Here is a 14,141-nt window from a genome sequence, read left to right on the forward strand (position 1 = left end):
CGTGGCATTGATTACGAGATTTGAGTCCCGGTTCGATCCCTTGGTGGAGAAATTGTGGGTAATATTGGTCCAGCTTTACAGCCAAGGAAGCCTTGACCCAAAGAGTTGGGATGATTGACCGCGATAAAGTCACCACATTTGCCTAAAAGTTGACTGGGCCTCGGTTTACAGGTCTGTGAAGTGGGAAGAACAGCCCATTCTCTACCCACCCACCCCCGCCGCCACGCCCCTCGCCCCGCCCCCTGCCCTGCCTGTCCCGCCCCAGACGTCTCCAGCCTTCAGGAAATCCGCGTGCCCGGAGCCTCTTCCCTCCAGGCTCCCGCGCCCCCGGCCCGCGGAATCAGGGTTGAGGCGCGGGGCTCTGGGAACCACCCCGGCACCGCTCTATCCCGGGGAATGCCCCTGCCTCGCGTAGTCCAAGGGCCTTGGCTAAGGGACCGGACTGCCAAGGCCGGAGAACCGGTTCTCTCGGTTTCTCTTTCCTTCCCCAGCGGCTTGGCTGCGGACGTGAACCCGAGGCCTGGCCCGCCCAGACTGTCCTGCACCGCCGCCTGTTCTCCAGCTCCCACCTCCACCTCCCGAGTGAGGCTCGGCCCTCGCGGCCTACCCACCAGCCCTGTGATCTCCACATTGCCCCAGGAGAGTGGCCCCTAGAGAATGCACTTTGTGACAGTGACTGCCCCTGCGGCGTCCTCCCCAAAGCTCTCCCGGAGTGATCGCCACAACCCACCGCCCTCCACGCCAGCTTAGCTTGGCGCTTGATGTGGTGTTGGGAGTCCGAGCCTAACTGTAAATCCGCCTGTCTCTCCATCAAAGAGATGAGTCGGTACCCTCTTCCATAAGTGGCTGGTCCCTCCAAGCCTTTGCACTGATCCCATCTCCTGCCCCATAGAGGTGTCCGGGGACCAGCAGCTGGGGAGCTCGGTGGCTTGCTGAGGCTGAGGAACCCAAAGAACAGGGTCTGACCTGGGGGTGGGGTGGAGGTGCAGGGTCTGGCCAGGGGCACAGAGCGTTCTTCACTACTTTCTCCAGCTTCCCTTGTTGGGGAAAGGGTTGCACTCTTGGGCCCTGAAGTTACAGTGAACTGCCTGTAGTTAAGCCAACAACCCCCAGGGAGGACACCCCTTCCCGTCACCTTCCCCTGGACCCCCGCCTCTCACTCACGTTGGCAGGGCAGGTCTCTGCGGGCCCATGGGCAGGACCGGCGGAGTCCGCGGATGGATGCAGATCAGGCCCCTGCCATCTCTTTCCAAGGGCGGGGCTTCCAAGGGCTAAGCAGGAGAGACCTCCGGGATCAGGAGCTGGCAAGGGGAGCAAAGAAGGAGAGGGATGCTCAGGAGGGCTGCCCCCAATCCCCAACGCAGCCGTATCTCGGAGGGGTCAGGAGGAGCCTGAATGAGTGTGTCTGGGCGGGTGGGGGACACTGGGAGTGGGACGCACAGCAAGAGAAGGCGAAGGGAGGGAGGGCGCTGTAGGGGCTGCGACTGAAGGGGCCGTGCGGGGTCGTCAGCGGAGCCCAAGGTGGGTAGGGTCCCACCCATGAGCCTCCCGCGGTGGGATTTGTTGTCCTCGAGCCTCTGCGTCCCGCGGGCGCGCTGCTCTGGGACAGCTCGACCCCGGTTCGTTGTCTCGCCCAGGGTTACAACCGAAGCCGTATGCACCCCGAATCACCACTACAAGCCCTTTCCAGCCCGACTGCTCGCACCACTCGCTTCGGACCCACCTCTGCCCTCCCCCGGCCCTTTCCGGGCGCAGCTCGGCCGGGCCTGGAGTTCCCACGGCAGAGATCCCCACCGGAGCGCAGGGGCTCGGGCTGGGTGGGGAGGGGACCCGGGTCTCGTCTCCTTCCCCAACTCTGGGGGAGCCAGAGGAGCCGGTAGGATCCCTGGAACTTCAGGACTGACCCGTCGCCAGGAGGTGCTTTTCCTGCACTGCCCGGGCGACGCGAGCCACAGCGGCGCCGGGGCCTGGACTCGGGCCCCGCCTGTCCCCGGACGGAGGGCAGCCCTTCGGATCTCCGCTCCGCGCGGGGGACATCCGCCCCGCGCGGCCCTGCTCCCGGGCCCGCGCGGCTCCCTCCCCAGCGCCCGGTGAAGGGGAGCAGGCGCGCGCGGCGCTCCCGGGTGAGGACCCGCCACCTGCCGCACCGCGCTCCCCCAACCCCGGCTCAGCAACCCCCGCCCGGCCCGGCCCGTCCCTGGCACCTTGGGGCGTCCGATCACCGGCTTCGCCTCCACTTGTCCCGGCAGGTACGCGTGCTTTCGGCGGTCGGCGCTCCCTCCTCCACCGCCCAGCTCCCGCGCAGCCCGGTTTCCTGTTCAACAATGCAGCGAGGGAGGCACCAGCCGAGAGCGCCCGGCAGAACTTCCTCCCGGGCTGAGGCTGGGCTGCGGCTGCTAGAGACAATCCCCGGTGTCCTGGCTTCCTGTCCCCTCTGGGCCGGGCCAGCGCCCTAGGAGCTTAGACGCCACCCTCCCCCCTGCACCCCCTGGGATCCCGGGCCACACCTGGCTATCTCCAGCGACGTGGAAGCGGCAGGGCCAGGAGGGTGGCATGACGGGGGAAGGGAGGGAGCCTCCTCAACTCCTTCTGGAGGGGCCAGATTTCCCTCCCGCTGCGTGGTTCCATCCCCCTGCCTCCTGGATCCTCCACTGGAAGAGGGCCACCCTCCAAGCTGTCCATTAGGGTGTCCTGGAAGTGGACTCGCTCACCTCAGCATCTTTTCTTTCCCATGAACTTGGGACAACAACACCTACTTCACAGGATCTTTAGGAAGATTGAATGAGATGTACGAAGTACATACAATTCAGTAGTAGTATCACATTAGTATCGGAAGGATGCACAGAGCTATTAACATTATTTTTATTTTCAGATGAGCTGTCCTCCTCCTCTGGGTGTGATTGAGGTCTCCAAAGCCCCCATTCTTCTCTAGGCAGGAGGGGGAAGAGAGACACAAACGTCCTCAGAGGCACCTTGCTGAGGGTGGAGGCACTGAGACCAAAGGCAGGGTAGCACCCAGGCCATGTGACCCTGGCCTTGGTCCCCAGCGCTCGAACCCAGTTCCTTTTGTGTTTTCAGAGCCCACCCCCTACAACCCTGGAGGGACTTGAGGCCCTGGAGGGAAGCTGGGGCTCAGAGGATACACAGAAGACGCTCTCTCGTGGGCTGAAAGGTGTCTTCAAGGACCAGAAACCTTAGGGCCAAATGTGTTTCAATCCCACTTTCCTGCAACCTGATTTCCCTGGAATGCGTGTTTCCTTCTTCTGTCCTTATGATGGGCAGTGGTGGGCTTCTCCTGGAACTTCAGAGGAAGGGAGCAGCCAAGTAAAGTCCCCTTGGAGCCCTAAAAGCCATGAGCCCTGATTCTGGCCCTCCTCAGCCTTCCCTCCCTGAGCCCCTTCTCTGGCTTTGGATAACCCAGTGGGACACGGTCCTGAGATTTCTCACGTTCCAGTGTCGGGGATCGGTGGACAGGCACAGGGAAGAAGCCATTGTGGTGGCATTTCAGGCATCAGTGTATGTGGGTAAATCTACCCAAAGGCCCAGAGATGCTACCCCCCTCTCCCTGCCACAGACTCTCCTAGTGGGAGGGGGACAGACTGAACACGGTCACCCCTCCTCCCCTGCATGCCCACTTCTGGTGCACAATGTTTACCGCCGGCCACCCCTCTCCAGGCCTCCTGTGTGCCCAGGGACTAATGAGAGTCGGAGGGGGCAGGGGCATCAGACGGCAGGATGGCTGGTGGTTTCCTCCCAACCACTGGCAGCGTCGGGATTCAGAAGCGAGACCAGAGGTGAGAAAGATCAGGTCTTTACTGCAAAATCATTCAAAAATCACACAGCAGCAGTTCCTTCAGTACATTGCAAAGCGCCGTTCGGGGCCAGTGCGCCTCACTAGAAAACAGTTTATTGCATAAAATGGCGTTTTAAAAATAGTGTGGGCACCACTGAGGTTCACATCAGCTTTCCATTGGAGGTGAGAGGGTAAGAGTCAACTCATCGGGAAGCATCAGCAGCTTTCTGGTACTGGGGAGAGGGTGAGTTGTAGTTAATGCTGCTAATCCCCGGTGGGGGTGGAGGGGGAGGAGGAGGGGGGGCGCAGGCCCCACACAGCCTAAGCGAGCTCCTCTGGGGCCTCACTCCTGTTGCCTCCTAGGGCACCTTCTGGTGCACACATTGTTCTCAAGGGCCTGAGATGAGGCCCGGCCTGGGCGGCACCACCCGCTGTCCCAGGCAGGCTCTGGGCCACTGGGGGATCTGGGGCATCTGTGGCTCTGGCCGGCCGCGCTGGGTCTGCGGTGGGGCATTAATGCTGGCTGTGGGGGTGCGGGCCGAGGATAGGGATCCGCTTCCCCGTTTAGGAGGCTTTGGTGTGCCGGGCATAGGTGCGTACTGTTTCCGTGACAGGGGACAGACAGGCTGTGTGGCAGCCCCCTCCCCCACCTGCCTACCACCTCCTCTCTTCTATTGCACAACTTATCCAGCTACACAGGGCTGGGCAGGTGACTCAGCAGCCGAATCACCCCAGGGAGAGGTGGGAGTAGATTCATCTCTTGACAGTGAAAGGCAGTCTCCACCTGAGGCCCCCAATGCAAGCCAAGAGCTGACAGGATGGCCAGAGGGCCCAGGGCTGGGGGTCAGGGGGGTGATGGGTCCAGGAGAGATGGGGGAAGGCAGCAGGGGAATCGCTCCCAAACCACAGGGTCTAAACATCACTTTGCAAACCATTCCAGGCTCGCACTCTACCCCACACCCCTTCAAAAGGCAATCGTGCTCCGGGGAAATTCTCTAGTCTCTGGTGGCGCCCCCTCCGGGCCAGTCCAGCAAAGCTTTGTGAATTCATGGCTTTGTAAACTGAGGCTAGGCATCCCTCCCACGAGGCGGCCGCCCCCACACATCGCCGCAGCACGGCTGGCACTCTTCCTGGGAGGACGGGGGTCACCGCTCCACGGTGCCCAGGCTGGCCTGGGCTCACTGCCCTCTCTGTGGGCGCCCCCCTTCCTCTGTCCCAGCAGGGGTCAGTCAGGCGGTGGGGGGTGGGGGGTGTCCCCCTGAGAGTGTGTCTGCAGCAGCCCCGCCCGGCTGGCTTTGGGTCTGCTGTAGGTGAGGAGGGCACGGGGCTGAGGGGTGGGCAAGATGATGACCCGGCCCTGGACCAAGCGAGGGCTCAAAGTGCTCACAGTGCTGGTTCCGAGTCCCTCCCTTCTCCCGCAGGGACCGAGAGCCCGGGCTACGGCGGAGCCAGGGGGCTCTGACGTGGAGAGAGGTGACGGGCTTTTCAGGTAAGGAGGGCAGGGTAGGGCGAAAAGAGGCGAGGGAGAGGAAGAGGGTGGTAATCGGACCGACCCCGACAGCCCCTGGGCGGTTTGGCATGTCGTATTTGAGCCGTGGGCAGCAGTGTCAGGTGCGAGTGAAGGAAAGGCACCCGTAGAGCTGACAGTTCTGGCCCAGCGGCGGCCTGCCCGCCCAGCCACCCGCCTTTGGCCCGCAGGCCAAATGTTCCCACGTGTTTGCTCCGCATGAGAATGTCTGGATTTCTCGGGTGACTTGTGTAGGGTCAAGAATAAAAAAATATTTTCTATTGAAATATGAAGGGAAAAAACCCACCTTAAAAAACTAGACCTTTTTTGAATCCGGAATGTGGAACTGAGCACGTGCCCAAGTGTGGTTTCCACAGTGTTTGAAGAGCCCTGATGGAGGTGCCGTGTCTGTGAGGTGAGCTGGGGCCTGGTTAGTGCAAAGCTCCCCTCCCCGCTTCCCCTGGGACGGGGGGGCATCTGATGGCGTCCCCACCTTGTGGAGCAGACGGGTGGTAGAGGGACTGGGGGACATCCTCGAGGGCTTCGTCTGGTAGGCTCGTGCTCCGGTCGCATCTGTGTCCTCCTGGCAGGGGACACGGCTGGGACACCTCGAGAGTATGCAGGCTGATGCCACAGGCGGCCGGGCTGCCTGCGAGCCGCTGCTCCGCAGTCTCGGGCCGGGGACGGCGCAGCGGCTTAGAGGAGAGCGCTCCTTTCTTGGTACTTGCGCCGGCGGGCACAGCGGGGACAGCCCCCCTTCACCACGGCCTGGCAGCTCTGGTGGAAGACAGTCTTGCACTCGCCACACCTGGGGGAGAGCCGCGAGCGCCGCTGGTGCCAGGGGGCCGGGGGCGGCCGGCATCCCGACCAGCGCCCGTGGCAGAGTGCGGTTCTGCTCGGGGCCCCAAGATGCGCCGCGCCGCGTCCCCCCGGCCAGATCGCTGCCTGGAGACAGTGCTCACCCCCGCGTCACACCACAGGTGCGGACGCTCTCGATTCTAATTCACGTTCCAGAGAGGCCGCTAGAGACTTAGGGGATGATTTCTTGCCCACGTCGAAAACACTCTGCGGTTTAAAAAGCTGAGCCCAGGGGTTGAATCTGGGCCAGGAGACGCCTACTGAAAATGGATGCCCCCACCCGTTCAGTTTTCCACTCCCGTGTGGGCCGGAATGGAGGTTTGGTGGGTGACTCTTTCCACTCAGAGGCTTCTGATCAGGAGCGGTAACGGGATAGGAACGATGATTACCGCAGCAGAGAGCCAGGCAGGCACCAGCCGCCAGGCGCCCACTTTGTGCCCGGCCTGTGCCACCACTCCAGGGCAGTAACTCATTCAGTTCCTCCCTCGGTCCGTCTGTAGATGACAACACTGAGACCCTCACTCAAAGAGGCAGCAAGTCACCTCTTCTCTAGGAAGACAGCTTCCCTGGTCTAGGGTAGGGCCCCATGAGGGCTCTCTTGTCCCCGGAGCTGGACTGGGGCTGGCCGTGACTGCCCAGGGCGTCGGCTGTTCTAGACAACCTCACCGCCCCGTGGCACTGGCACAGCCGCGGTGTTCAATGTGCTGCTGCACAACGGTGCCGGGCCTGCCTCCCTGGCACGCTGGGGCCCGCTGGGGGGGGGGGGGGGTTGGGTGTCCCGCATACCTGACGGTGGTGTCAAACTCAAAGGGGAAGATGATGTCGTGGTGGTGGCAGATCTGGCAGATGAAGCCACGCTGGGTGCACAGGTCGCAGTGGTAGACGTGCTGGGAGGCGAATCCGATCAGGGCATCGAGGAACCCTTCGTACGCCCCGTCCGCGATCTGTGGAGGGCAAGGTTAGGCCGCCAGGCCTTTCGGGCAGCTGTGCTGAGACTGAGGCCATCTGTAAAAGGTGGCCCGCTGCTGCTCCTGGCCCCCTGCCTGAAGATTTCCGACCCCAAGAGAGGTTTCTTCGCACTTGGGCCAAAGAGCCTCCCTGAATCAGGCCGAGCAACGCAGGTGTCCAGCAGCCCCATACGCAGAGGTCGCTGGGGATAACGGGCTTGACAGACGAGACCCCAATCCGCAGTACCCTCCCTCGAGGAAAGGAATGTCCCCAGCTGTCACCCCTGTGACCTGGGCTTTGCTGGAGTGCCTGCTTACAGCAGGAGGCTGGCGCTCAGTCATCGCCCCGGGAGCGTGGGACAAGCAAGACGCGGAGCCTGAGGTACCGAAAAGCTGCAGCCTCCCTCCCCGGTCCTCCTTGCTGATTTCCCATGAATGAGGGCTCTCTAGAGGGGCCTGGGGGCCGGGAAGGGCGTTCTCACCTGCTGGAGGTCAGCGACACTGTACTTGTGGGGAGACTCCAAGAGGTAATTCCTGTGGTTGAGCCTTCAAAGAAAACATAAGAGGTTCCTTATAAGGGTTTCCATGATCTGGAACAACCCGTGTTTGTTTTCATTCCTTCAGCTGCTCACTGGGTGTGAACACCTGGCCAGGGCGGTGCCTAAGAGCACAGTCGGCCACCTGGGTTGGGGACTTGGTCTTCCAGGTGGCCTTGGGCAGATCACTTAACCTCGCCGAGCCTCAAGTTTCCTCACCTGAGCAATGGAGCTGTTCTGAGGATTCCTTTATGTAAAGCATTTGGCACAGTGAACGCTGAGTAATTCTCAGCCACAGTTGATAACACTGTGTTGTGTAACTGAAATTTGCGAAGACGGTACAACTTAAATGCTCTCGCCAAACATACACGTGTATACATGTAGCGAGCTGATGGATGAGCTGATGGATCCCTCCCCGGAGGGGAGGAGTCCTGTTGCAACGTATACATGTATCACAGCATGGTGACGTACGCTTTAAACATCTTATAGGGGCGCCTGGGTGGCTCAGTCGGTTAAGCGGCCGACTTCGGCTCAGGTCATGATCTCGAGGTCCGTGAGTTCGAGCCCCGCATCGGGCTCTGTGCTGACAGCTCAGAGCCTGGAGCCTGTTTCGGATTCTGTGTCTCCCTCTCTCTGACCCTCCCCCGTTCATGCTCTGTCTCTCTCTGTCTCAAAAATAAATAAACGTTAAAAAAAAAAATTAAAAAAAAAAGTGTAATTTTGTCACTTACACTTCAATAAAGCAGAAATGTTTCTCAAAACAATTTGAAGGGATTAAAAAATGTCTATAAGCAACACTAATGAGGAGGAGGAGGAGGAGGAGGAGGAGGAAAGCTACCACATCTTATATCCATTAACCTGTTTTATCCTCACAGTAATCCCGTGAGGTTGGTACTACCCGAATCCCCACTTTGAGAAGACGACAAAATGGAGGCACAGAGAGGTTAAACAACATGCCTGTGGTCACGCAGCTTGTGTGTGGCAAAGCTGGAGCTTGAACGCAGCAGCCTGGCTCCCGAGCTCACATCCTTACCCACCCGGCGAAGGCCTGTGGGTGTCAGCTGTGGTCATGATTGCCACCATTACATACCAGGGACAGTGCTGAGGACAGAAATGCATAGGACGTGGTCTGTGCCCTCCTGTGGCCCCTGGTCTAGCTGAGGGACAGACAGTCAAGCATCCGGTTTCAGTGCTACGTGAGAGGCACTGAGACGTGGCCTAAGTACAGCAGGGTCCCATTTCACGGTGGGGTGGGGTGCGGGGGAGACAGAGGACAAGGACAGCTCTACTTTCCACCTACCAATGGCAGAGATCCTAGGGGTTACAGCCTGAGGGAAGGATAGGAAACACCTGCAGAAACCCCCCTGGACAACCCCCGCCTGGCTTTGCCGTGTGCGCCTGCGTGGGTAACTGGGGTTGGGGAAAATGCTCCAAGCCTAAGGAAAGCTTGCAAACTTGCCCCAGGATGCCCAGGACATCTGGGGGCGGAAGGGTGCCAGGCCTCAGGGCATCTGGAGTGGGGGCTTGGCCATGCTCCACACTATGGCCTCAGGTGTGGTCTGGGGGAACCCCACGTGGGGCAGAGATGACAAGTCCCATCAAGCAGCCAGGCAGGCCATACTGTGCCACAAGGGTGGGGACACTGCCGGCCACCTGCTCCGTTCACCAAGCTGGTTTCTCCAGTAAACTTCCAGTTTTCTGGGAACAGCAAGCTGCCATTCATCACCAGGAAAATGCAGGGGGCGGGGGTGGGGGGTGTGCAGACTGTCCCTGAGCTGGCAGGAAGGGTGGGGCTGATCTGGATGGAGAGTCATCTCTGTTATCTGCCCTCTGTCCACCATCATGGAAGCCCCAGGGACCAGCCAGGCCCAAGGCCTTCCTTGCAAGCCACTGTGCCCTGGGCCCGTCACACTCTCCGTGAGGCTTGCAAGTGATTTCTCCACAATGCTCAGTCCCGAGCCAGAGGGGACAAAGCGTTGGCCCGGGGGTGAGACGCCACTGCTCATCCTGGCCGTCAGGAGAGAAATCCACACCCCAGGGCCACTCTGGGCCTCTGTTCTCCACGCCACAATCAGGAGACCCCTCTCTGTCCTCTTCCGGTGTGAGGAGGACTGCCTGGGAAGGGGTCAGAGAGATCCACAGGGCTCTCTGGAGGACACTGGAAGACAGAGGCAAGGTTGCCCCTTCACTCCTGCAAGCAGTGATGGGGTAGGAAAGGGCGCGGGCAAGGCTGGCACAGCTGGGTTCCAGGCCCAGGCTGGGGTCTCCTCTGAACTCAGGAACCTCCTCTCCCCACCCCTCCAGGGCGTTTCTGTGATGGCTCCTTCCCAAGGGCAGGGAAGGTGCCCTGGGGCTTCTCTGGCCCCTGAAGATGCATCCAGGCCCATCCCCCATCGGAGGATGCCTTTCTCTCAGAGCGCCCAGCCCAGCCGGAGGGCTGCCGCTAGCGAAGGGAACTCTTCCCTGACTTTACTCACACTCAAGACCTGCCCTTCCTTCTCAACCATTCAGGTCCTCAGCCTCCACTCTGGGGGACCCAGGCCAGGCCTCCACACCTCCCTGGGCTAATTACTGCACCAGCCCCTGCGCCCCACTGCTGCCAAGCTGGCCTTTTCTAAACCCCAGAGCAGATAAATCCAAATCTGGTGTGGTGCCCAGGACCTTCAAGGTCTGGCCTCTGCACCTGCAATCCAGCTGCACGGAGCCCCTCACAGGTCCCAGTGAGCCACACTCCCGCCCTTCTCCACATCACAGGCCCCCTTAAGCCAGGAAACCTAGGCCATCCCTCCCTCTTTCTTCTCCTTGGTTCTTTTGCAAAATCCCAGTTCACTATGTACATGCTGTTTGCATTGAGGCAACTCTTTTCCTGCGTGTAAGGACAGAGCTCTGGAAGCAGAGCCTAACGGTACTGACTGCGGTGGGATTGGAGGAGTGATCCGAACTTCCTGCTTAATTCTTTTATACTGTTTGAGTACTGACCAACTTTGTAAAGGAAAAAAAAAAAAATATATATATATATATATATATTTTTTTTTTTTAAAAGAGCAGAACGCTACAAATCCTCAGCTCAGATGCCATCCCCTCTCTGGGAACTTTCTTGGCCCTTTGGCTGTCACAAAGCTGGGTCCAGGTGCTTTCCCTCACAGCACAAGCCATGCTGACCCTGGGCCGTCTGTCTGCCTGTGCCCTTCCCCAGACTCTGAGCCCCTCATGGGGCCCTCACCACAACTCCAGAAGGTCGCATGAGCACAGGGATTACTGGCCCATTTTATAAACAAGAAGGATGAGGCTCAGAGAAGTGAAGCAACCTCTCTGAGTCATACAGCAAGTCTGAGGCCGGGCAGAGTCTGCTCCTGAGCTCTTTCCCCTGCCCCACGTTGCTTCTATTGGCGTGGCCTTGCTCTCTTGAAGGCTGGTAGGCTGCACAGTAGGTATGCGGTGCTGCTACCCAAGGATGGGAACAACAAGGACAGAGAGAAAGAGGCAGGGCCGCCCAGCAGGTCAGCCCAGACAGGTCAGTAAGGCCGATGACCAAACAATCTGAGCAGGGTGTGGACAGGCAAGGCCAGTGCCTGGGACGCACCCTGCAGGCACCCGGTCTGCTCAGGTCTGTGGAAGATCCCCTTGACTGGGGTGGGTGACGACAGGGAGATTTCACCACCCTGGTCAGGGGGTCTGGAGGGCAGATTCTCTGGAGCCCTGAGGCCTAGAATCTCAGAAAGGAGGGCAGTGAGTGAAGACCCAGGCACCCAGCTGATGATTGAGACAGGCAAGGCCTCCCTGGGAAGCAGCCTGCTAGGGTCCCTCATGGTGGCACCCAGGGGGCTTTCTGGTCCCGTGGAGACCAGGGCTCAGCTGGCTGCTCTGGGAGCCTATGAGGAGCCAGCCTCTCCCCTGCAGCAGCTCGCTCCTTGAGATCCCCAGAGGTCTGTACTGGCACTGCCCGGGCCCCAAGCAGCCAGGCAGAATTGGCCCTGGGAAATCAGTAGCCAGGACCAAGGAGCTGCAACCTATCAGAGAGGTGCTCTCTGGGCCAGCCCAGTGCGGAACTGTGGTTGGGGGCGGGGAGGAGGGGGACTGTGAACTGCTCTGAGTCCCCAGAAACCCAGCAACAAAGCCCAACTGGACAGTAGGCACCAGCTCCCCCACCAGCAGAGCCCCAAGAAGGCTGCAGCCTGGGCTAGGAGGCGTTCACGATGGGCACAGGAAGGCCCTAAGCTCATACTCAAGCACAGCATCACCTCTCAATCCTAAGCAGGCCCCCAAGCGCTGGGGGCCCAGAAGCTTCTTCAAGGGCATCCTGAGGGTCCCACCCTAACCTTGCCCTCTTCTGAGGATTCTGGGAGGGATGCCATGCCAGACGGCAGCAGAGCAGCCACGAATGGGGGACTGGGTGGGGGGGGGGCAGGACAACAATGTCCAGCCTTCTCACAACATGCCCCCCTTCCCTCCTTGCACGCCCCGGAGCTCTCTGTTCTTCCCTCGTATGGGGCCTTCATTCAGGGCCTGAGCGCACCGTTCCTTCCGTCTGTAACACTCTTTCCTGAGTCTTCCCCTTTCTAACTCTGACTCATTCTCCAAGGCTCATCTTATATGTACATTCCTCCAGGAAGTCTTCCCGGCTCTGCCCTCCTCCACTCTGGATTAGAGGGCTCACCTCTGTACTTCCAGGCATCCTGCCTCCCTTCTAGCTCCCTCTAGGCTGTTGTAGCAGCTCTACAGGCTGTTGTAGCTCTAGGCTTACTCATCTGCCTTCCCTGTGAGAGGGTAGGACCGGGTCTACCTTGCTCAGTGTGGAGCTCACAAAGCTGGCTCAGTGCTGAGCACTTGGTATGTTCTCAGTAAATAACTGTTAGATGAACGAGTAAATGAATGAATACATGAACAAATAAAAACCACTCCCAAAGCTTGCGGTAATTTCCCCAACCTAGTGGGAAGGTGATTTCTGCTCGGCCCTGGCATTTTTCCTAAGGGGGCGTCTTGGGCGGGCACTAGCTGCATGTGTGTGTGTGTGTGTGTGTGTGTGTGTGTGTGTGTGTGTGTCTGGGACGCTCACCTCTTGCTCAGCTCCTTCAGGGCCCCACTTCGGCACAGGCCCAGGTAATCCCCCAGAAGCTTCAGCTGCTCCCGTCTCCTCCGGACGAGGCGCATCTGCTCCACATGCTCGTACAGCGAGGCATTCACCAGCTGCAGGTTGATGAGGGGCTGGGCCCGGATCTGCGTCAGGAACTTCAGAGCCTGCCGGCAGATCTGGGACACCACCAGACGGCAGACGGTGGCGGGTGGTGGGGGGGGGGGGGGACAGAATGGCCGTTCGGTGAGCATCTCTGCGACAGGCACAGTATTACCCACCCACTCACCCGCCCTGCCACCACCGTCCAAGGGAAGTGGTGCCATCTTCATTATACAGATGAGGAAACGGAGGACCAGAGATGAAGTGACCGGGCCTAGGTCCACAGCTCATAAAAGTCAAGATCTGAACCCAGTTGCCCTAACTCCCAAACCTACTCTCCCTCCCAGGCACTAGCTGCGGTCCCTCCCCGGCCACGTTGGGTCAATGCCCCTCTCCCCCCGGGCCTACAGATCCTTCCCACTATTTCCTGTCTTCCCAGCCCCCGTTTTCCTGCCTAACAGAAACAGGCACTGCCCCAGCGCCGACTCAGGAACCAGGTGACTGTCTGAGTCAGGCTCCAGCCACAGGAAACTACAGATCAGACACAGCTTAACAAGGTTTCCCAAGCGCCCCCGCCCCAAGCTCTGGCCAGCAGCACCAACCAGGGCTCCCCCAAGTCCCCGTGTGGAGGGGAGCGATCAATCCCAGCCTCTCCCACTGACAGGGTGTTACAGGTTCTACCCTCGGCCCTGACCCTAATGCCAAAGCCGGTTACTGAGCGCCTACTATTTGCCCGACGGTGGGCTGTGGATCTCAACCATATCCTTTCTTCGGGCTGATGACAATTCAATGGGGGAGGTGTCACCACCCCCATTTTACAGATGAGTAAATGGAGGCTCAGAGAAGCTAAAGTGGCTTATCCAATCTACCTGCAGAAAGCAGAGCCCGGGTCTAAACTGAGGTGTTGTCTCTGCACACTTGGCTGCCTCATTAACTACCAAGAAGCTTCTCTCCCCTTCAGTCTCCTCCTTGGTGTAATAAGAAGGCCGGAGGGTCTGAGATGGTCTCCACCATCAACTACCATGCAGTGGTTAGGAGTCGGGCTTTCAAGTCAATTGAATTCGAATCCTGGCTCTACCACTGCCTACCAGTAGGACCTTGTGACACTTATTTAACCTCTGTGACTCAGTTTCCTTGTCTATAAAGTGGGGAAAAGAAAAGCATCTCTTACGGAATTATTTTGAGTTTAGGTTAAAATAATAATAATAATAATAATGCAGGGGCACCTGGGTGGCTCAGTCGGTTAAGCGTCTGACTTCAGCTCAGGTCATGATCTCCAGGTTTGTGAGTTCGAGCCCTGTGTTGGGCTTTGTGCTGACAGCTCAGA

The 14,141-nt window shown here is 59.4% G+C and overlaps 2 protein-coding genes across 7 annotated transcripts in view; both read right to left on the minus strand.

Annotated features, from left to right (window-relative positions):
• The window catches only part of ARHGAP27 (Rho GTPase activating protein 27), a 32,309-nt gene extending 28,650 nt beyond the window's left edge, over window positions 1–3,659 (minus strand). For both annotated transcript variants that reach the window (XM_086685496.1, XM_086685495.1), the window contains exons 1-2: window positions 2,205–3,659; window positions 1,165–1,301 (exon numbers count right to left, since the gene is read on the minus strand). The gene's annotated coding sequence lies outside the window, so the exon portion shown is untranslated. The remainder of the gene's footprint in view (window positions 1–1,164; window positions 1,302–2,204) is intronic.
• Window positions 3,660–3,795: 136 nt separating this feature from the next.
• Window positions 3,796–14,141, minus strand: part of PLEKHM1 (pleckstrin homology and RUN domain containing M1) — a 47,619-nt gene continuing 37,273 nt past the window's right edge. For 2 of the 5 annotated variants that reach the window (XM_086685492.1, XM_086685491.1), the window contains 2 exons: window positions 12,698–12,891; window positions 8,433–9,799 (listed from right to left, as the gene is read on the minus strand). In XM_086685492.1, the coding sequence (XP_086541618.1) occupies window positions 9,364–9,799; window positions 12,698–12,891 (630 nt within the window). In that variant the 3' untranslated portion in view covers window positions 8,433–9,363. Of the gene's footprint in view, window positions 6,109–6,137; window positions 7,103–7,587; window positions 7,652–8,432; window positions 9,800–12,697; window positions 12,892–14,141 lie in introns of those variants that run through there. The other 3 variants (XM_086685494.1, XM_086685493.1, XM_086685490.1) reach the window with 3 other exon arrangements.

This window comes from Puma concolor, chromosome E1, assembly GCF_028749965.1.
Source record: "Puma concolor isolate L17-30 chromosome E1, mPumCon1.1.hap2, whole genome shotgun sequence".
Classification (NCBI taxonomy): Eukaryota; Metazoa; Chordata; class Mammalia; order Carnivora; family Felidae; genus Puma; species Puma concolor.